General features: G+C 50.1%; 6 protein-coding genes across 6 annotated transcripts; 1 reads left to right on the top strand and 5 right to left on the bottom strand.

The window, feature by feature from the left end:
• Positions 1–558: 558 nt before the first annotated feature.
• sebA (putative C2H2 transcription factor (Seb1)) lies at positions 559–2,385 on the bottom strand (the record flags this gene model as incomplete). The annotated part of the gene is made up of 2 exons (XM_056886092.1): positions 559–1,697; positions 1,842–2,385. 2 exons carry the CDS (start codon positions 2,383–2,385, stop codon positions 559–561), a joined length of 1,683 nt encoding a protein of 560 aa, XP_056741540.1.
• A 3,295-nt stretch (positions 2,386–5,680) lies between these two features.
• N7443_006037 (uncharacterized protein) lies at positions 5,681–6,166 on the bottom strand (the record flags this gene model as incomplete). Its single annotated transcript, XM_056886093.1, has 1 exon — positions 5,681–6,166. One exon carries the CDS (start codon positions 6,164–6,166, stop codon positions 5,681–5,683), a length of 486 nt encoding a protein of 161 aa, XP_056741541.1.
• A 5,746-nt stretch (positions 6,167–11,912) lies between these two features.
• Positions 11,913–13,089, bottom strand: N7443_006038 (thioredoxin-like protein 1; the record flags this gene model as incomplete). The annotated part of the gene is made up of 3 exons (XM_056886094.1): positions 12,977–13,089; positions 12,745–12,892; positions 11,913–12,687 (listed from the first exon to the last, which is right to left on the bottom strand). The coding sequence occupies exons 1-3, from the start codon at positions 13,050–13,052 to the stop codon at positions 11,913–11,915; spliced, it is 999 nt and encodes a 332-aa protein (XP_056741542.1). The 5' UTR covers positions 13,053–13,089.
• A 957-nt stretch (positions 13,090–14,046) lies between these two features.
• Positions 14,047–16,138, bottom strand: N7443_006039 (flavin-containing monooxygenase; the record flags this gene model as incomplete). Its single annotated transcript, XM_056886095.1, has 8 exons — positions 14,047–14,470; positions 14,534–14,736; positions 14,796–14,933; positions 15,010–15,056; positions 15,118–15,334; positions 15,387–15,451; positions 15,519–15,926; positions 15,976–16,138. 8 exons carry the CDS (start codon positions 16,136–16,138, stop codon positions 14,047–14,049), a joined length of 1,665 nt encoding a protein of 554 aa, XP_056741543.1.
• Positions 16,139–17,019: 881 nt separating this feature from the next.
• Positions 17,020–19,041, top strand: N7443_006040 (uncharacterized protein; the record flags this gene model as incomplete). The annotated part of the gene is made up of 3 exons (XM_056886096.1): positions 17,020–17,532; positions 17,582–18,261; positions 18,342–19,041. 3 exons carry the CDS (start codon positions 17,020–17,022, stop codon positions 19,039–19,041), a joined length of 1,893 nt encoding a protein of 630 aa, XP_056741544.1.
• A 2,829-nt stretch (positions 19,042–21,870) lies between these two features.
• On the bottom strand, positions 21,871–22,410 carry N7443_006041 (diphthamide biosynthesis protein 4; the record flags this gene model as incomplete). The annotated part of the gene is made up of 1 exon (XM_056886097.1): positions 21,871–22,410. The coding sequence occupies one exon, from the start codon at positions 22,408–22,410 to the stop codon at positions 21,871–21,873; it is 540 nt and encodes a 179-aa protein (XP_056741545.1).
• Positions 22,411–22,881: the final 471 nt, after the last annotated feature.

Genomic DNA, 22,881 nt, shown 5'->3' on the forward strand with positions numbered 1-22,881 from the left:
TGGGGGGGGGGGGGGAGAGAGTAGGTAAAACACAGGCAAAAAAGTATTACATGAAATAAGAGCAAAACAAGCTGAACGAAACGGTGAAGGAATCGAAGGGAATCAAAGATGAAAAACAAAGTCACATCGAAACGAACCCAACGGGAGAAAAAGTGGAAAAAAAAACTGCCCACAAAGTGCTGATCCGGCGAGAACAAAAACAGAAAGGAAAGGTAACAAAGGAAATCAACGTCCCAACCAACCCTCATAGGGGCACAGAAGCAGAAGCCGTTTTGCTCTATTCTTTTCTTTTTCATGTGTTTCATGAAAAATCCCGTCGAAACCAGCCCGAGGCATTTCACAGCCTGTATAGTTCCCGTTCTTTTTGGGTCGTGTGACCAAGGGAACAATGCCGTACACCGATGACCCAATATTTCCGACACCAGTGTAAATGCCCGGACGCCAAACCCAATGACCGCAACGGTCGAGCAACTCCGCGACCGAGGAAATGTATGTTATTATATATGCAGTAGGAGGTTCTCCTAGTCTCATGAAAAATCATTAACGCAACGTCCCCGTTTAGAGGTCACGCTTGCGCTTCTTCACCGACCGGCGGTCGGCAGAGCCCTCAGAGCCGGACTGGGACTCGTACATGACACCACCTAAGGAACCGGCATCATGCTGGTCATCGAAGGACACGTCACTGGGATCCAGGACGCCCATGACGACCGAGCCACCACCGTGGGTGCGGGCGTGCTGAGCCAGGTTATCACTGCGAGAGAACTTCTTGCCGCACTCGTGGCACTCGAAAGGCTTGTCCTGAGTGTGAAGCGAGCGGTAGTGGCGCTTGAGGTGCTCCTGGCGACGGAAGCGGCGAGAGCACAGAGTGCACACAAAGGTCTTGGAAGGGTCCTCAGTCAGCGACTGCTTGCGGCCCCGACGGTTGACAGACACAGGAGCCGGCTCGGAGTCGGTGCTGCAGTCGGAGTGGGCAGACGAGTGAGAGTGAGGAACGGACAGAGACTTGCGGTGGTGGTCCTCGTCAATGTGGACAGTCTTTCGGGATGACTTGCGGTTGCTGCGCTTCTTGATGTGGGTCTGGGTCTCCTCCTCGGAGAGATCCTCCTCAGCCTCGACGTGGGGCTGGGCGGACTCAGTCCACTCGAAGGAAGGCAGACCGTTGTGCATGTAGACCTCGTGGTCCTCGGTGTCCTCGATGCTGTGCTCGCTCAGGAATCCCTCATCCTCAGCCACGTACTGTTCCACGCGCTGGCGCTTACCACCCATGTACAGAGCATTGCTACCGGGGTGGAAGTCCACCAGGTGGCTGAGCTCATCGTCAGAGTCGAGGTCTGAGAAGCTGTCAAAGGTAGGCAGAGAGCTCAGAGGGTCCTCGTTGGAAGAGGCAGTGTAGGAAGGCGAGGGGTTCTCGTTGACGGGCAGGGTCACAGACGCACTGGCCACAACGGCGCGAGGCTGCTCCTCATCGCATGTGAGGGTAGGCAGGGGAGGGAGATCTTGGGGGGTGGGCACATTGACCGAAGGCTCGACTGTGAGCTGACGAGGGTCGCAGAAACTTTGGCCAAGGTGCTCCAAGCCCGATTGGGCGAGGATGTCGGTCGGAACTGGAGAGGGGGAGGGGGAAAGCGAGGGGCAGGAGTGGGCGGAGAGCAAATCCGAAGCCTGGCTGGCGGTGAGAGAGGGCGGGTGAATGAACACTGGGAAAACGGAGTTAGTCTGCTGTCATATATCCCTTGCTTTGCAAATCATCCAAGGTGGCGTCATCTTTTTTTTTTTGCCTGGCGCCCCTCCGTGGCTGCAGCATGCATTGCATGACATGCATCACATTCAATTTCACATACCTGGTGTCATGGGCGGGGAGTCGCAACGCGCCCAGTCCGGGTTGGCCAGGATTTCCTGGTGAACGTCGGTCTCACACCCTTCCTTGACACCCTCCACCTTTTCAAAGGAAAAGAAGGTGTCGTTGATGGGAGTGTGCAGAGTACCATGTGCCGAGGGCGGGCTGCTGATGGTGCTGCCCGAGGACGACAGAGGCGGCGTCGTAGGGAATCCATAGAGATCGGTGCCAATAAAGCGAGTATCCAAAGGCATCAGGGCGGGAGAGCCCTGCTGCACAATGATAGCCGGCTTCATCTGCGAGGGCTGGGGCGAGGCAATGGGAGTCATGCTCATGGTAGCACCGCGGAACGCGTTCGTGGTGGCCATCTGGTGCATGTTCATCATGGACTGAGCCTGGTAGATGGGCTGTTCGCTGCGGTACTGCATGTGGCTGTAGTAGGGAACCTCGGAGGGCTGGCTGGTGTAGTGGCCCTGCTGTTGTTGTGTGTCGGGATAGTATGCGAAAGGTTGGTTTTGCACCTGAGGTGCGACTGTGTAGGAGTCCATGGTCTTTTCCAAATTTCCAAGATTGTTCGTTAGCAAAGAATCATGAGCAAGGCGCCATCGAGGAAGTGTATACCTTTTGACACGATATTCAAATCGTCAATTGGCCGAGGGAATTATTAGAGGGGGAAGGATCAAAACCGGTCAAGTATTCAAGGAGTGTGTAGACGCGGCACAATTAGGGTTGTGAGGTATAGCAATGTGAGAGGTCAGGCCTCGTTGTGAGGTGTAAATGAAGGACAGGAACCAGAAGGAACCGGGGTGGGAAGGAGAGAAATATCACGGACGAAAAACTACCCAAACCCAAAACAGATTCAAGTAGCTAGTGGGAAAGGTGGAAATGAAATAAGAAAACAGTCAAACGAGAAAAAAGGAAAAAAAGAGAGACAGGGCCGATGGCTATCTGGGATATGGGAAATAGAGAGAGAGTCGAGGGAGGGAGGGAGCGAGTGGATAAAAGAGTGATCTGCCAGTGCTATTTTCTACTTGCCGGGTCACTATGGACTGAAAGTGGGCCAGGAACAGCATTATTTTATTTATTAGGAATAAAATAAATAGAATAGAAAATAATGGGAATTATAAAAATAAAATTATGAAATTAGTAAATGTAAAAATAAAAATAAAAATAAAAATAAAATAATCAAGAATAATCAAAATGGGGGTCTCAATGCTGTGTAAGTAATGGTGGTATCATGCCAGTCCGGGGCGGGATCAACCAGGGTGTTCAGTCCCGTAAAAGCAACCAGGAGAGTTCATGGTGGAGTCGGACCCATTTTCCCGTGCTAGCCAAGTACAGTACATACCCAAGGGACACTGGCCCGTCTGTATCGGGTTTCAGGAAACCCACTTCGGTCGACGAGCCCAAAAAGAGAAGTGGAGCAGCACGAGCGGTGTTACGCTGAAATGCGGAGAGAGAGAGAGAGGCTGTGCCCAGAGTCATTTATTTTTGTCCTATCGTACCTATTCCCCGAGAGAGAGCTCCAAGGTTTTCAAGAGGGCAATGTCGGGCGCTTACCCAGCTGTGATGGTCGGGGAGTCTATGCACCAGTCCCAGTTCTGTCCTAGAGATTTCCTAGGTAGCACATGGTCAGGCACGCACACACACCAATAATTTGGGAAAAGACGTGTGGCCACGAGGTGCACAACGATTGGAGGAGGAGGATGGTGACAGCGGCAATCATTTGCAACTCTTATCAGTGGGTACGCAACAAATGAAGGTGGGGGCTTCTTTTCCACTCTCCGACTGCCAATGACCGCCCGAAGGAGTTGGAGGTTGGTCTGTTCGCGTGCCCCACGCCTGTCCCGTCTTCGTCATTCTACGACCAGGACACAAAGAGAAGAGAGCGCGCGAGAGAGAGATCTGCATTGGATCTGACTTTCTGTACTCTGTACTGAAGGTTTACACTGTACACCCTACTCGGCGATCATGTCTAGGGAAATCTATCTATTCCCTATCAGGCCCGTCCTGCCTTGGGAGGCTTGCCCACGGTTGCCCACGGTCGCTCATCACTTTCCCAGCGCTATCAGCGGTGGCGAGAACCGTGCAACCGGTCTGAAATCGTGAAACAGTCGGCATTACTCGAATGCTGACGTCTTTTTTTACTTAATCATTTTTTTTGCCTCCCATGTCAGTTTCATATGATCCCGGCCAAAAGTACAACGGACTGGTCCTCGGTATGGTCCGCGCCGATTGTAATAACCTTAGTCGCTCCTAGTTTTTGGGGTCAACATCCCCCAATCTTTTGGTGGCTAATCATCAATGGAAATCGTAATTTGCCACTGCTTATGCCTCAATTTTTCGAGGGCCTGTAAGGAGTCAAAGAGAACAGCAGCTGAAAAAGTTGCAAAGCTGATCGAATTGTGTGATAGTCCAGGCGGCCTACTGCAGGAACACGCTGTGGAGGCCATAGCCGCGAGAACCATCGGAGACTTCTGGGGATTGGCTGCACAAGAGGGCCATGGGAGGCAAGGCTCGTCTGCTTCTTTCATTTGAGGCATAAACTTTCCGGGGCGTTGGTTCCGACTGCTCTTATGCCCCTGATTGGAGCTCGGCGGACCCTCAGGTGCAGCGTGAATGACATCGTACATCAGCCTACGTCGACGCGCAGTAGACTACCGTAGCTCACAGGTGCCTACAGGAGCCGGCAGGAGTCTACCTTCCTTCACTGTTGGTTTACACTTTCGGTCTCCCCTATGATACATCTTATTGGTCACACTGCGGCAGCCATGTCGCGAAGTGATGTGTTCCGATTGCATACGGTGTGATGGCTCTACCTTGTCTCACATCTCACATCTGAGTAGATCCGGGGCAGCCACTGTGATCCATCATGACACCTTCCGATACATCGACTGATGTTAACACTCACACTCACTCACACACTCACTCACTCGCTCACTCGCTCACAGCCACCTGCACGTCGAGCGCCACGCAAGCAAGGTCTGGGTAACGCGACGTGGCCACACATCCAGTTGGAAGCCTACAGTGCAGTGCAGTGAGTGGTCGCTAGGCCATGGCCCAAGTTCAAGTCGTGGGCCAGGTTGACAGCACGGAGCAGCATGTAGACCGATCACCTAGCACTCTCGAGTCCATAGTCCGCAAGCAGAGCCAATTCGCATCAACAGAATCCGACCATTCACTTTCATGTGGACGGACCCGCCATCTATCCAATTGGCTGCTTCTAAACATAGCGGCCTCCACTCATTAGCTGCCACCATTCCAGTCAGAGACAAAGCGTCGGCGCGGGCGGGAAATCTGCCTTCTTCCGCTGCCAATGAGATCAATCTGCGGGAAATTGGGGATTTGGCCTGATCGCTAGGTAATCATACCAGGTATGCTTACAGTATTACGCTATGCTCCTTTCTCCTCTCTCTCTCCACTGGCCCACTACTGGATATCAACTTCGGGTCTCAAGTCTTCCCTCCTTGGGTTAAGTGCCTTTCCCAGGCAATTGGAAATGCATGCATGGAAGGCTGTCACTAATTCTTCTAAAATTCCGAGGGTTTACCTTGCGTCGGGCCTCACATCCGAGACACTTTCTACATTCACTCTCAGATAGACTCATCCAAATTACCCAAGTCGCTCAAAAATCAGGCCCTCTTTTGACTTTGCTACTATTTACAGCCGGGGAAATTATTGTTCGCCATTTTTCCATCTTTTTTTGCTTTGTTGCCACCGTTGTCGCACAGACGGTCAATCTTGTGAAAGCCATGGGGCAGCCATTGAGTCAGGTCAAACAGAATTTTTTGCCTCGGACTATTGCATTCTGGCAATTGATAGTCATTTCAGGTGATCCAGGACCTATATCTGGTCCCCACGTCGAATGAGAAGCTCGCTCGCCGACACGGTTCCTAAAAGCTCCCGGCCGATGATCTTACACACGGGAGCTGCCAGAGCTAGGAGCTCCATTTCATCCGTAATAGTGAGCTGGTCAAAGGTCTGCACAGCAGAGCTCTGGGCGGTGGACCCAAGCTGGAGATAGCGCACCCGCGACGGCGGCCGGGCGGCTCCTAGTCCTAAGCGGCGCGGAAGGTCCTCCAATGCAGCCGAGCTCGGTCTGGCTACAGACTGTGGACTGTGGGTACGGCAGACCTTCAATTCCCTCGCCCAGGCCACATGCCAATAGTCAAGCCCTGTGGGTTGAGGATCACCGGTGCAATTGCAAATATTGGAGACATGGAGACCTCCATGGAGTACGCACTGGAGCTTCCAATCCTCAAAGCCCAGGTTATCCTCTTCCCTATTCCCCGACGAATCACTGCGCGCGCGTGGAGCCTCGACTCTCATTTGGTAACGCCTGCCAGAAACCGTTGGCGATCATCATGTCTGTATCCGGCTGAATGGACATTAGAGCCATGCAATGTACGCTTACGCGGTGGATAGATCATTCCTTGGGTTCCGGCCGTTCGAGAGCTCGAGGTGATGCGTACACGGCGTGCTGCAAGGGTCCTGCGGATGCGTCTCCCGAGGCGCTTGGGAAATTTCCCCATGCATCCTAGCAAAAAGAAAGAAATATATATATATATATATAAAGCTTGCTCCATTTGACAGGCTCGGAGGAGCCTCGGTCGGGAACGTACATTGACTATGACTGTACGTATAATTGTCTGATTACCTAACAAAAGAGCCAATGTGGAGCGCTGGAGGGGTCCAAGGATTTACATCTCCATGTCACGCGCGTACCGGAGTTCATTTCTGAGCGTATGTAGAAGGAGTCGTGATCAACGGGTGGTTCGTGCCAAAATTGATTGTCTGCTTCTGCTCCGTAGCAGGTCCTAGGCTACTGTATAGTGCCACTTTTCGATATCCATCTGCTTTTCTAGCGAGTTGGGGATAGCAGGCGACTGTGGAGACTGGTGGACCGCCTAAACTGGGGTATCGTGAATCATGCCATTTTCATTTGATCATGGTCTCCTATCATGTCCCCGTCCGTCCGATGCCTGTCCTGTCCAATGTAGAGGTGCAACCCCGAGCGAGCAGGTATATCAGGGGCTGGACCGACGGCTATCCGCTCGAACATGGACTGGAACAGCGATAGAGTGGAACAGCGGGAGCCAGCAAAGCTTGGGCACTTTAGGAGGAGGAGCTACGTGTTCTGCCCGGGTGTCTAGGGTCGGCTTTTTGAATCGTGATGAATTCAACGACCTTTTGAAACTCTGATTTGAGTCGTGGCTACAGTTCAGTCCCAGAGAAGAAGCCGGGCCCGAACAGTCTTCGTACTTCTGTCAATTGGCGCAGCCATTGACTTTCTGTCGGTCCGCTGATCTCTCTTTTGGGCCTGGCACGGAAGTCTCTTGCAATTCTAGCGCTGGTCTAGCGCTGGTCTAGAGTGTCGAGAGGGTCAGGGAGATAGCATGACTCTGGCCAACTCTAGCTCGTTCTTCGGCGGAGTGAGTCCTTCTAGGGTGAGGCCGGATATAACACTAGACTACAGCATGGGCTAGGGCCGGGCTCTATTTTCGAACTATGGCTGGTTTGGGTATTTAATTTCGGTCGGGGCTTTCCGCACGTTGGCAAATCTGAAACATGTCGAGTTCGCAGGCGATTGGCGTGGCGGCGACGGAACACGCGTTTTCGAGTCGGTGGTCGACGCTAGTGTACACCGGGGGGCTTGGCCGCCCCACGCTTGAAAAAGCGAGACTGTCTGAATATTGTAGCGGTGTAATAGATCCCGAGTAGGATTACGGAGTACGCTATCTCTATTGCAATATGCTAATATTTGTGGTTGGTTTGTGGTTGATTTGTGTCTTGTCATGGTGTACTTGGTCACATCATTCGTCGTTGTTAGGGGAGCAAAATAGCGTGACCAACTACATAAACACAACTCGAATCCCGATCGGGTGATCAGTAGTGCCTCCAGCTATCTCTACCTCTATTTTAGAGCACCTATTAATTGATCTGACATTGTCACTGGATTATGCTTGTGTACAGTGTGTAGTCAAATGCACTCAGCTTATGCGACCGGTGTACGCGGGCTTAGATTGTCTCGCTTCGTGGCCCGGAGTCTCACATTGGGTTCGCCCCAACGGAGATTACTCTATGTCACCTTACAACCATGGAGCTAAGAGATTTGAGATAGATTGTAGATTGCGGCGGTCGCCCGAGACAGGGCTCATATACGACGCACTGGCGCGCCACCAACAAGTTGACCCATGTTCAGTGGCAATTACAGGCAAGTAAAAGGCGGGCTATGCCCGTGCCCGTGTGCCCGTGGTCCCCGAGCTTTCGACACATGTGTCTTGCAGCGGTGTAAGGGCCACTGTATGGCTCAAGCGAGAAGCGAACGTGAAGCGAGCACGAAAGTGCGGGGGAGGTATCCCACACTCGGCTAACTACTACTTACGTACGGCATTTCCACGGTACAGGCGCGTTCGTCGGGACCCCATCATTTACCAGATTGGGGAATTCTGGCGTCATCCATGCCCTGGTTCCCAGGTACAGACAGATTAGTGTAGCATAGTTGGGTGGGCGTTTCCCAGGAATGTCACTCTAATACGATGATACGCACGTGCGGGATAAAATGGCCCTCGGTATCCGCACTACTCCGGACTCCAGAAGAGGAAGAGTCGACCCAAACCTCCCAGCGTTTCCTGGGGACCTTGCGTGTTCCCACATCTCCCGGCACTAGCACCTAACCGGGTATTCAGTGCCCTCTTTGGGCATTAGGTTGCCGGTAGAGTTATGCAGGTGTCGCTAGGTAGTTGCCTCTGTCCGGGCCGTCCTGGACAACGTGTGTATCAAACCTACACTTTGACCTCTCAAAAAGGAAGTGCTGCAAACTCGGTCAGGAACGTGGCGTTTATTGCTTTTGCAATCCCGGCAAGATCTACTGTTAATCTCTCTCCAACTCCACAAATCCTAGCCTCAGGGCATTGATAGTCCAGGGCTGCACTAGACTCAGCGCCGATAGCCAATGGAAGATGTTTCGCGTCTTGGCCGACCTCGTATAAGGCAATCGCAATCTTCAGTCAACAGTCTTCAGGCTAAAAATGCCAGGAACGGGAACAGAGTTTTCGTCTCGTGCATCAAAAGCTTGGGAGCGCGGCCCCACCAATTTCCACGATGCCCACACGAATCAGCAATTCTGCCATTCTTTTGCGGATTGCGATCGCACTGGGCACGCCCCCAGGGCCCAAAAATGCGGAGGAGTCTCTCGCAAACTCGAACTAACGAGCCTATCTGGAACCTACTGTATCCCGCCTGAGAGGTCCTGCATTAGGGCCGAACGCCTATTCCGCGCAGCCAGTCAGATACCATAACTCGTTCCCAAAAAGTTTCCCAATGGAGCCCTCGTTCTCGTAACTTGCAGTAGTTCTTACGGTAGGCTCTTGCTAGTAGGCCCATTAGATGTTGCCACTGGCATCAACCCAAAACATGGGTTCACTAAGGGGCCGCGAACCAACCACTTTATTTACTGGGAACCACTCATTCAGGTATAGCACGCCATCTCACTAATCGGGCTCCATTTCCTCTCCGGTGGGTTCCTACCCAGAAGCTGAAACTGCGGAAGTCCGTATTTTGCGCTGTGCGCTTTCCGTGCCCTTCCCTCGATCTTTGGTACAATGCCCACTGCAGTCTCGCATATCCAACCATTCTTTACCCCATCGTAAAAGTCCGCGTATCCAGCCGAAACCCTATCTGGCCCAGATCGAGATGTGTTCTTAGGTGAAGTCATTCCCAGCTTTGTGGCTTTGTGGCTTTGTGGCGTGGGATTGTAGACTCCGTATTGCTATCTTACCAGCTCCAAGTTTATCTCGACGGAGTACTCCCGAGCGCACAGTGAAGCTAATCAGACCCTGGTCCTGTGGATTTGCACTCGATTACCACGCCCCCAACTCTCATCTAGAAGATCATTACTCGATCACTGCTTTCTGTCCGAATCGACTCCATTATCTGTGAATCTCCCGGCAGTGGACACTCTAGATAACACCCGTCCTCGTCCATCTCCACCACCAGAACTCCTGGCGCACAATCCCGCGTCGATTCTTGCCTCTTTTGCCCGATCCAGATCGACGGCGCCGTGCCTTATCTGATAGCGCCGTGCACACGGCTCATAACCAAGGAAGTGGGCCTCTACCTTGGGTTACTCTCTGCAAATGCGGACCCGCGGCGGATTCTCCAGATCGTCCGCCTGTCGTTGTACGTAATGAAAATGTGTGATCTCCGCTGGATACGATGAGCACCATAGTGAGCATCACCGTGCTTTTGGGGGGATATTCCGAGTGGGTGGACTCGGTGAGCATCGATTTTGCCTAAACCCCCAAAGCCAATTCTGAAACTCAACCAAGTCTGCAGAGAGGTCTCAAATTTCTAACTCAAAGCTACTCAAAGCTAAAATATCGCGCGTGGCAAGCGTGCATGAACCTTACTCCTATCGAACACAGGGGGCGTTTCTTGGAATTTTCTAGCTCTGCAGTCAGCACACTAAACGAAGTCTTGTCGCATCTTCATTTCCCCCTCAAGGCTTGAATCCGCCACGGGCTCTACTGTACATGTCTACACGTGCGACCGTGGAGTCCATCATAGACACATCGTGCGCCAGTTCCGTCAGATCACTGGCCACCTCTTCGGGGCCGGGTGGGCTGAGAGCGGGTCTACTCAGTGAAACGATCGCGCAGGAAAGTAAAAAAATATAAAAAACAAACCAAAGATGGGTCAATTCATACAGCTATCTACTAGCACGTGATCCTCAATTACCAGCCGGAATACGCGATGCAGAGCCAGCCGGAAATATAAGTGGCCGCTTGTTTCGGATTCGGACTACTGGAGGTTCGTCCGTGGGTCGGATCTGGGGCACTCGCCGATCCAGGCACCAGTCTTCTTGTCAGTGGAGGATACAAGGCGCTCCTACTGTATACGGAGAATCGCACGACCGGCCGGGTCGACACATCCACCTGTCTTGGTGGTGATGCCACCTTGTAACAAGGCTATGGGACCGAGTTTGTTCCTAGCGATGCCGAAGCCTGTAGGTGGGCTTCGGCCCGTGCTTGATATTGGTGGTCCACGAGACCCAGGCTTCAACGAGCTGTGGAAAACTTTGAGGGGAATTGCGTCAGAACCCGCGAGCGCCGGAGTTCATGTGAGATATCTCTTATGATTTGGTTGATCTTCGCTCTTCGGTCTGATCGTCGTTATGTGGTATACTGCACCAAGGCCAGCCTCTCTACCAGGGTACTCGCGAAAGGGAGTTTGAGGGTTCTCATTGCGTAACCCGAGTTTCACGAACCCTTTGGCAGGGCTTACGGGTAAAAGGCTAAGAAAAGATTGCATAAATCTAGGACAGTCTCGGGTCCGGAGGATCCTGGGATATCCGAGTTGAGATCCCAAATTCTCCATGGCCGACAGTGACCGATCCAACCAGGTAAACATAAAAAAATAGGCTTCAGGAATGGTTACAGTAAGATCACGCTCCCATTGGGAGTCAGTCTCTTCCTATCATATGATTCCATAGTTCTCATCATCAGCCGAATATTGTGGGAAGAGAAAAGAGCGAAGGCCGTCGAAGAAAAGATGGTCGGGGTTGATTATGTAATACGCGAGATATCCCCGGGGCGGAAGAACTATATGGCCGAGAGCACCATAAAATCTCGTGCGCAATTTCGACCTTCCCTTTCTTTTCTTTTCTTCTTCGTGCGGCGGCGCAACTCTACATTACCCGTGTTGCCTGGACTTCTCTTTCAGTGAGGTCACCAGGTGTCAGTTGCGCCACAGACGAACGGAATTGCACGGCGATTCTTACCTTACTGGTCTCACTGATTTTTCAAAGGATGAGACCATTTGGTTTAGGATTGAACATACTGTCTTTCACCAGACTTTCGGTTTATTTTTAGTAAAATTCTCAATGAAATTGGAAATTTTTGCAACCTCGATCCTTCCTATGTAGCTTGGTATAATCGCTTGTCTCTTGTATTGGTCGCTCTCAATCAGGATACCTTGTAGGTACTTTTTCTACCGTGTGTCCGCCAGAAGGAGGAGGGGGAAAATAGAATTTGAACCACGCCAGTAGCTCTCAGCAGCTCTCAGTAACTGGCATTCACTCGCCAGGCTCATCACCGATCTTCTCCAGCTTCCCCATAGATCTCTTCTCGCCCGCGTCGCCCACAATGCGAATGCGGTCCACGCGCAGCTTCTCGCTGTCGCCTTCTCCATCGACGAAGAACAACACGAGCGACGTAACATTCTGGAACTTAACATAGCGCAACGGCACATTGGCCGTCCCCGTCTTCGCATCCCAGTCCCCTTCCTTGATCTCCACCGTCTGCACGGCAGGAATATCCTCCGCCTCATCGAACCCGAGCACATGCGATCGGTTGGTGTAGAGCGAGATCGTCTTAGGCCGCATAGGCGTCTCATCCTCATCCTCCGCTTCGGTCGGAAGCGACGTAATCTGCAACGAGTGCACCTTCAGCGTCGACTGGAACGGAATGTAAAGCATCAGCTGCTCGTCCGTGTCACTCTCCACCCAGTCCTTGCTGTTGCTCTTGCTGTTGCTCTTGCCCTTGCCTGCCAGTCCGGACGGCTTGCTGGTATCGAAGAGAACCCGCGGCTCACCTGCATCAGTGTCCCGGTTCAGCAGGTCCAAGCCCTTTGGGTCGACTTGGTCGGTCACGTCCGCATATCCCTTGGCTACGGCTCCGCCGATCCAGCCTCCGTTCGCGCCGCTTGCCTCGCCTTCGCCAGAGCCGGCTCCATCGGACTTGGTTGCTTCGTTGGCGAGCTTTTGGATTACTTCGTTTAGGCGGCGTGGGTCGGCGCCTGCCACGGTCTGGGTCTTGCGGCCATTCTCGAAGACGATGAAGGTCGGGTATCTGTAGTAGAATCGGTTATTTCTGTTTGTAGAGCTTGTAGAGGGAGGAGTGTCCTACGCTCGCACACTGTACGCTTGCGCTAGCTCCTTCTGCTCGTCACCATTAATTTTGGTGAATGTGATCTGGTTCGGGCGCGACAGCTGGCGCGCCAGCGAGTCGTAGACAGGGGCGATTGCTTTGCATGGTCCGCACCAGTCGGCGTAAACTAGAGGTCAGAGAACAGGTCAGAATCAACATTTGTTGTGGTGGGAGGCGGGGTCCTTCCTCCTTCCCGGGATGGAGAACTCACAGTCGGCGACGACAACTCGCGAGGAGCTGAGGAGCGTGTTGAATTGCTCGTTTGAGGATATGTTGATGACAGACATCGTGGAGGGTTGGTGGTGGGAGAGTTGGCGGGGATGGAATGAGTGTTTGGGTGGCTCAAATATGTCATCACGCCGAGGGTCCAACTAAGCTGCGAATACTAGGGGATTTTTCCCTGCTCCTCTGAGGGCTTGAGGGTTCTCTTTAGTTCATTTTATTCTCACTATTTGATACTTTGGGATACAATCCAATTCTTTTTTGTCATACCGGTGGTCTGGATGGAAATCGGGTCGCCTGCTTGGAAATATATTACTGATCGCCAGGAACCGAATCAACCTTGGCTTGGCCAACCTTCCATGCTAAAGGGGGCACTACAGCTACCTTAAGAGATGACCTTCAGGAATTCAAAGATTCCAAATTTGAATGTCCACACTTCTTCGAAGTCTTTGCTTTTCGACTCATCTCTGATGGGCTAAACTAAGCGAGTGCCGCCTTTGTGTTCTGCCATGGGTGCTCTCCAGCACTTAGTAACGGGGACTTCCGAGCGGGTTTATTCTGGGATCTGCGGTGGATAGCTCTCTCCTCCAGGGAGAGCATAGGACCACGATGCCAACACGATTTCATGTGGAATTTTCTGGGCCAAGACATTCAAAGATTGAATGTCGCCGACAAATACAACCCTCCAGGAAAGCCCCCTTTGATCGTGATAACTAGGGATATTAGAAGAACATGATGAATTTCTCGAGCTAGCCACTCATTGCTGACTATGACTCCTTCTCGAGGAGAAGTCAGAGTCTACCAGATATTCACAGGAGACAGTCATCTTCTTGCCAGCCTCTAGGAGGTTTCTTCTAATAAAGATCGATAGAAACACGAGTACTCCGAACCCCCGATGTATCATCTACTTCGAAACATATCTGACATCGCTAGACGAAAGGTCAATAGTCGACTAGAACAATCGATAGCGACTTTGGAGCAATTCCTTAGCTTCCACGAGCTAGAACTTCAAGCCAAGCATCGCGCCGCATCCAAGCATAGCAATGCCGAAAGTGAGAATCAGTGCTGGGAGACCAGCTCGGAACATCCGTTCCTTTTTGCTAAGTTGGGTCTGGAAGAAAACTTGGTCAGGCTTTGCATGTTATTTGACAATTTTGGCGAACTTACATCGTACACCCAGTCATCTGCACGGTCCCAATGAGTCGAGTACCACATGGCAAAAGAGCTCCATGGATATATGAACCAATTTTTTTGAGACTTCTGGTCGATGAAATACTGCATCTCCTGGTCAACCCTCTTTCGCAGACAAGCAAAGAAGTTATAGAAGTGACTTACGCTTCCGCATGAAGTGTTGAAGACGGTTTTGGTAATCGATTCATGCAATCTCTCGTTGTAGAGTCTTTCGCTATCGGGTTTAACTTCTACAAAGGACGAATGCTCTTTGATGACCGGAGTGATTGCCGTCACGACCAAGTCGACATAGCTATATTTTGTTAGTAAGCATTCGTGGGGCGCAACGTCAGGTATTGAAGAGCAATTAACTAACTTTTCGATTGAATAGATTGTAGATGTGTGACCTTTTCCTGAATTTGGACCCAAAATATAAAAGAAGTTGGGAAATCCCGACATGGCAATTGACTTGTAAGCCTCCTTGTAGCCATATTCATCCCAATGGTCTTCACGGGTGCGGCCATCCCGGCCTATGAGCTCGACATCATACTGCGTCAAGGAGAAACCAGTAGCCAGAAGCTGTTGTCAAAAATAGTTCTTAATGGGAGAGAATATTCCAGACTGACAAAATTACTTACAATTGTATCCGCTGAGTGCTCTTGACCGGACTGTGTCAAAATTGAGTGAGGTTGAACACCAACAATCGGGTCATCTGTAAGATGAATGTTGTCTTGTTGCAGGCACCCAATGTATTTAGTGGTATCAAAGACCCGTCGCTATCAATTTGTTATCATTATCCGTTGCATTTCAGGTGGTCTGATCTCGTTCACCACTCAAGAAAGATGAACTTACTTTGCATCCAATTTCGAATTTCGGAATAAGAAGCGGCCAATACTTCTCTTTAGCAAAATTAGCTTTGATTAGGCATTCTAGTCTTATCTTTTCGTCCAGCAAACCTACCCGGTGCAGTTCTTTTTATGTAAGCTTCGCTTCTATCGGCAGACGCTTTTCGAGCTTTGATGCCGTTTGCATCCATATTGAATCTGGCAGCAGTGCCCTCCAGATAGAGAAACACGACGACCCTGAGGATCCACAAGGCGATGGGCATATGGCGAAAGATGAATCGCCATGTATCGGAAACTTGTATGTTTTCGTTGTGTAGGTAATGTTGCGGTGTCTGTAACCTTGGTAATGAGTTCAGTCGAGGTAAAGGGGGTGATGATTCTTACCCGAATAAACTGAGTTACACTCTTTGCCTCGTTGGAAATGGCGGGAACAAGTTGAGCTGCCGAGCCTGCACAGGTGGGAACTGGTTAGTTTCTGAGCTAGGTGAATAGGAGCTATTCTCGAGAGAGACTTACACCCATTGCCAACAACAATAACATCTTTCTGTTGGAAGGATATATTCTCTTTCCACCTTGCAGTGTGGATGATATCGCCTTGGAAGGTTTCGACTCCTGGAAGATTGAAGAGATTCGGATTCACCAGACCTCCGACAGCAGACACAAGTACCTGGCACTCCTGATAGAATATTCCACCAGTGAGTAAGTCCTTCAATTTCACAAGCCAAATCTTGCTTTTTTCTTGCCAATAGGCTCCTTCCCATTCAGTATTTGAAACGATGTGCCGAGAAACGTCAAACTTCTTCGCCACGCCGTTGAAGTATTCCAGTATCTCTGCTTGCGGAGGGAAAACCTTCGAGAAGTCGGGATTGGGAGCGAAGGAGAGGCTATAGAATACAGCTGGAATATCGACGGCGCATCCTGGGTCTGAAGTCATGTCAGAGAAGCAAAGATAGACTTGACATGGTGTACTGACACTTGTTTGCCCACCAGGCGCCACCAGGTGCCGCAGATCGGTCATAGATGGTATAGTCATCACAATTGAGCTTTCGTTGAAGCTGACATGCCATAGCCAAGCCAGAAAAACCAGCTCCGATGACTATCACCTTGCTGAAAGGTCTGTTGTCAGAGACAGGCATATTGAAAAGAGCAAGTGACTGTTTGATATTTGAGGGGACTGTGAAGAAAGAAAGATCGGTATGAGCCTTGTTTTCGTCTTCTCATCTCACTGATCAAATTTATAGACCTTTTGAGGCGGCTTTCACGTGTCCGAGAGGTTTCGCATGATTGGAAACATCCGTGTTCAAGATATCACTGACAATGCAAGATCACTGACCGTCGTGTATGTGTCTGTGGGTTGCACAGATACACATCTTGGCAGTTGCTGCGGTGTCAAATAATCCCAACGTCTACTCAGATCCCTCTCCGGCCCTCCTTGTTTGTATCTCGAGGCTCCACAGATGCATTCATAGTGGCATATTAGCTCCAATTCCTACTTGGAGTAATCTCAAACCAATCGCCACTCCTCGTGTCCAGTGGCACAAGGTATGCTGGTATGCTGGCTGTCAGTACTAGCCGTTCCACGCCTCTGTATGATAAGGTTATGACCAATGAATCGTAAGCCACATGTGCATCCTTTTCTATATTTGTCAAGTGCAGCCATGAGGTTTCCACCATTATGACCCTCAACATCCCGTTGTTTCAATTTCGGTGAGGTGCATGCTCCCATGCATGCATGCATGCATGCTTCACGACTTGGAGATATTTTTTACTTCGACCCTGGTGGCGGTATTGTGTAAGAAACCGAGATAATAGATATAAATGGACTAGGTGTCAAGAGCAGTTGATATAGTATTCAACATTTGAAGACTAAAGATTTCATCATATTTGAAGATTCGAAGAAATCGTCCATACGAAAATGTTATTTGATACATCCTATCATGTGCTTCCCTTTGCAACTTTGGGCTTCGTTACCTTCGCGACATGCCTGTATTCATTCAGACATCGCCCGGTCCCAGCAATGAAGAGCCTCTTCTTCGTTTTATTCACTTTTACTTTGGAAATTTCAACCCATGTTGGATGGTGGAAGATGTTCAAAATCATTTTTCCTCTCTCTGTGCTTTCTGTCGGTGGTGTCCTATTTGCGTGGGTGTTAGTGATAGCATATGTTCAGCGTAAGCTGATCTTGTGGACTGAAGAGCATTCAGACGTGGCAAAGTCTCTGCTAGGAAGGCCTCTTCTTTTCCCGACCCGACTTACGCATTCACGGATGTTTCCGGAAAAATACAATTACTGGATTAATTACTTCCTTGTCGGCATTCCCGTTGGACTCCGCGGTCATATTGGATCATTGATGGCCATCGACAGTGATGCGACGAGTCCCCATTCTCAGAGCGGAAACTTTTTCAAGTCACCTGTCACGAAGGTGCTGAGAAAATTACTTTGGTTCAGAGTTGATCCAAGCCTGTATCTTCATCGTGGGGATGGTCACTTGGGCTTGATGGCTAAGCTTGATTCTTTTCTGAAAGAGCAAGTAAGTCCTCTTATCTTGATTAAATTTGATTTCATGTTAATGATCCTAGGGCGAGAATCCAGAAGAATACCCATACGCCTATCTTGTGACTATTCCTGCTTTCTTATGGTGGACCAAAAGCCCCATTTCCTACTGGTATCTCTACTCACCACTGAAAGATTTGAGTGCGATGATCTTGGAGGTGAACAACTCGTACGGCGAAAAAAGAAATGTCTTCATGCGATTAATCCCAGAGAATACTCTTACCGAGGGAAAGAAATGCGAGATGATCAGTACTGCTTCAGGAAGAGGATGCAGTGGCACTCAAACCTTCGAGTTCACGTCTTCCGTCCCAACTGCAAAGTGCTATAAATGCAGCTGGGACAAGGACATCTTTGCGTCACCTTTCGAGCGGGTTGAAGGCTCGTTTAACCTCCGATTTGTGGACCCTCTCGATCCATCACCGGCCAAAGGGGGCCCGTTGCACAATAACATGACCCTAATCAGTACCTGTGGCAAGCCCAAAGTTACAAGTCGACTGTTTTCGTGTGCTCCACCACTTGATCCCCTCCAGGCATCCTCATGGGAGGTGACGATCTTCCTTGTGAAATGGTCATTCATCATACCTATCTCCCTGGGTAGAATTGTAGTGGAGGCCCTCCGCATCCGCCTCAGAGGGAATATGCCATATCTGAACAAGCCAGATGTGAAACGCAAGAGCATTCCTCGTAATGCTTCAGAAACAGAAAAGTACCTCTTCTTTCTCCTTGCTCATGCTCATTCTATTCTGCTATGATTATGATCTTCTCCATCTAACTTATGCTATACAGGACTCTAGAGCCTTTCTTTCGGCATTATCTCTCTCATCTCGTCGATACATGCACATTTCCTCTTGAATTAACCTACATACCTGCCAAATCATTACACATTAAGCCTGTCTCTATGCATTCCCCGATTGAGACTGAACCCCGACCAACTCTGACGATCCAGCCCCTTACACCTCAATTTTATACAAATATCTTGAAATACACAGATCCGGCACTTGGATTCGCTACCGAAATGGAAAATATGCCGCAGCCTTGCGATCCGATATCACAGCGTCTATGGGCTTCTGACGGAGGTCTTCTTCAAAAACTGATCGCGTGTGCAAGGGCCCCCGTGGCTTCGGAGGGAGCCCGGGTCTTCCCGCCATGGCAGCGGAAGAATATAGCCAAATCGTTCATGGACACCCATATCGAGTCTAACTTTCCGATCCGCGCATGCAGGAAGTATTGGGCCGCAAGATTTCATTGTTACATTACGGAACGTTTTGCGCATGGTTCATACAGAATAGTAGCGGTGTACGGCTTTTTCGTTTCGCTAATGTCCATGTGGGCCTTTTTGAGGTGGCTGGGATGGATTACGTATGGCTCTACTGCAACCGTGAGGCCTGAGTACTTCCTAGTGGTGTCAAGCGTGGGCTTTGCAGGGGTCATGCTTTGGGAAGGGTTTTGGGGATGGATCTATGGATGGCCTGAACTATATGTGTGAATCGACCCAAGGGCTTGGTAACCCTTGGGTCAACAGTGTTAGCCGCATGACACGAGAGAATGCATGCAGCTTATTCTAAAATGAGAAATTTTCTTGATTTAAGCTAAATTTCTGAACGCTCTTGTGTTGGCTAGTTAACTCCTGATAAATTTATTGCAGGCTAATGAGCAATGGGCCCCCCACCCCCCCCCAGCCGGCTCTCTCATTCCACGTGCAGATTTGGCCTACTGCACTTCGAACCGAAAAGAATTTTCATCTTTATGGCTATTGACCGCCGTTGCCGAGGAAGAAACATCCTTTTAATTCCTAGTTGTTATACATCATAGCCCGGGCGTAGTTTCTGGCTCGGAGAATTGACATCTGGACGGTGATCTATACCAAAGACGCATATAGTGGTGATCCGATCGGCACACCCTTCTCTTGAGATTTCTAGTCCCCGGTCAGCGCTTAGGAGGTCTTCGTCAAGGCCGTGCAAAGTGCACAATGACTTGAATAGTGGCAATGACACCACTACGGCCTCCACGGGACCACACAAAAAGAGAATACACCTCTTTCTGGAACGACCTTCAAAGCTATAGCCTTGGACGCTATGGGCTTCTTGAGTGAAAAATTTTCTAGATGACCAGGTAGAAGGTATGGTGACAAAGGGTGCTGCAAGTGGCCTAATCGAGCATCAGAGAAGCTTTGGGGCGTATGGGCGCCAGTTTCCATCTAATCTGAACCGTTGAAGGCATTTCAATGCAGCCTCGAGGCAGCCACCATGATTTGGTAGCCGAGGCCTACAGATACTGTCCCTACTTCATCCACATTGTGATTGTTACCTTGACAGGAATACCTCTTACATTGGGCATTGCCATGATTCTCTCCGGCACGTGGCCCAATTTTACAATTCTACACCTGTTCGCAGTAAATGAGGGATTCTGCCCCTCTTCATCGCATCCCTTGCCTCAGCCTCCATGATAGATCTAGTTCCTAGCTTCTAATCTCTAAAATCTACATCTCTCTCTCTTTTCCTCCTTCCTTCTTCATGAAATTAATAATTACGTTCGAGCCTGTTTATATTATCTTGGTCCGGCCGCATTGATGTGTCAAAGGGGTTATCTGGAGTTTAACGTGCACCGGCTATTAATTTTAGCGTCGGACCGAAGGAAGCTTCGGGATTCTCCAAAGGGCCCCAGTCCGAAGATTGGCGAACTTACGCGTCTCCGTTTTGGTGGGTCAATTATTGGCCGAGTGACACGAGGAGAGTAAGGGGTCAGGCAACAACGACGCTCTATTTGCCTAGAATTGCAGGCGAAGTTCTTCTTTGCACGCGCTTACGGCCAATGTACACGTTTCATGGTTCTACATTGGTCTAAATGTCGTTTCAAGGGCCTATCAATAGTATAGCATCATGTAGTGATCAGGGTGATATTCGTGGTGATTGCAGCAATTGTAGCATTGCCAATCTTTAGATTCACGCAAGTCCTGGGATCTCATGAGCAGCTCCACAAGACCCCAATGGATATACATGTACGCTTCTAGCTTGACAGGAGGCCTGTAGAAAGGAGTTTCTCGCGACAGCTTTCTTCTGGAAATAACGCAAAGATGAGCACATCTGGGGGCCAAGACTGAGAGGGAACAAGTAACTCGCGTCCGGCCTAAAGTTAGTGCCGATGACGTTTTGTGATCTCCCCACAGTCATCGCGAACAGGTTAAGAGTATTTGAAGTATGAAGTATCAAACTTGAGAAGGGATCATGTCTTTGCCGATTACCGACTATTCTTAATCGGCAGGGGCAAGGTAGGCTCATGCCTTGAATCAAGCAACAAGCTTGAAAATCATATGAAGATGATGTAAATCACTGACTTTTCCAACATTATAAGTATGGTATTATCGACCGCTTTGTTTGATTTCAATTACACTCTTCAATCCTCTTCATTTCGAGTACAAAGATCTTTTTCTTTCAAATCATTTGCAATCATGCGTTTCTCATTCATGACTATGCTTGCCTTTACTGGCCTTGCTCTGGCGACGGTACGAGAAGGATTGGCTCCTCGTGAGGACATTTTCTAATGAGATTATAGATCCCCTCTGGCGGAACCTGCAAGAAGGACGGTAGCATGGGTAACTGCGCATCGGGACTCTGTGTGGTATGTGCTGAAGACTTTCTCAAAGAATATGTGAGACTAACTCAATAACAGCAAGAGGCCAGGGCCTCTACTGGAAAGTGCAAATAAGCTTGCATTAACCTTTGTTCAGAATGTCAGGCGAATGAACGCACAGAGACTGATATCATAAGGAGTTATCATAGAGGATTTGAAGCGGAGGTAAATTCATTGAAGTTGATTGCTCTCTAAATGTCAATTCACTGTTGGTGTGAAACACTATCTACGCGCATTTACTCCGTAGTAGTGATAAAGCCTGCTCTTTGGGCATTGAATTGGGCCTGTATCAAAGTAAAAAACACCCATGACCTATTTATGCAAAGGATTGATGGCAGATCCAGCAATATGCAATAGCCTCGGACAACTCGGATTTATTTAAAGCTGGTCTCAAGGGTATAGTCCTCGGTGGACTGCCCAGCTTCGGCATGCAAAATTGTGCACAAGAAGCGTTGGTATAGAGACCGTTGCTGCGTGTCTGGGGGTCGAGCGAGAGCAGCCAGTCTTCCGAGTGGTGTGTTCGATTCGGCCAATTCTTGACGTCGATTCGAGACTCGATGGACGGGCCGAAGCTTCTCAGCAGAGAAGGCCCGAAGCATCCTGCACCAAGATCCGAGCAAAGTCCCACGACAGATGAATTTAAAGTCTAGGATAGGATAAAATCCCAACCCCAACCTAAAAAACCTCACCCATCATCCTCAACCGCAAAAAGCACCTTCAACCAAAGACTGCACCCCCGACACCCCACAATAATCTCCCCGTGCTCAACCTCTCTCTCCAACTCATCCTCCGTGACCAAAAACCCCCTATTGTCACCACACCGACACCCGCGGAACCAACATAACTCCTCCCCACTCTCATCGCACTCCAAATCCTCCAGATCGACAACCTCCAACCCAGTATGAAACACATCCGTCTTCTCCCGCTCCGCGGCCTTGGCCCGGTCCAGTCTTAGTGTACGGTCATATTCGGCGCGTAATCCCGGATCGGAGAGAGTTTTGTACGCTGTGGTAATTTCATCAATCGTGTATCGTGATTCGCCGGATTCCTTAGATGGAGTGCGGAGGCCTTGTGCGATAGCGCTGGCTTTGTCGGGGTGGTGTCTGAGGAGGGCTTTGTGATATGCGAGTTTGACTGTTTGTTTTGAGAGACCGGTTGATGTGCCCGTGAATGGAACGCTGAGGATTTGGTAGAAATCTGCGCGGCTGGAGGTTGGTGTCGTCATTACGGCGGTGTTCCGTGTCTGCTTTGCGCCTGCGGGATGTGTTGGCGCGGGCGAGGAGCCAGTCGGGGATGGGCACCCCGGATTTAAGATCCCAGGTTGCGTTAGCAGGAGGCTTGACCGCGCAGGGCAGGATCTGGGTGCCTGAGTGCGTTGATGCGGGGTTGAAGAGGTGAAGATTTAAATTGTGGGCGGGCCGCTGGGTGTTGCGCGCCACTTTGGGTGCGGAGCGCGACTTCCTCAACTCTACGCCTTCGCCCAATCTGCGTATCTGCAACTTGTGGTCAACAATGTTGGCAGCGTATTCCCTACGTCGAATATGTGCAGCTGCAATACTTGCTTCAGCTTGTCTTTGGAAGGTAGTAGCCGCTGTCGGCCTATTTCAGCCGAAAGCGCAATGTACTTTCGACTTAGGAATACGGGTCACCACTGAATAATCTAACAAGGTCACATTGGAACGTTCTCTAGTCTTCT

The sequence above is a fragment of the Penicillium atrosanguineum genome (genome assembly GCF_028827265.1).
Source record: "Penicillium atrosanguineum strain IBT 20685 chromosome Unknown utg000004l_segment0_segment0, whole genome shotgun sequence".
Taxonomy (NCBI): domain Eukaryota; kingdom Fungi; phylum Ascomycota; class Eurotiomycetes; order Eurotiales; family Aspergillaceae; genus Penicillium; species Penicillium atrosanguineum.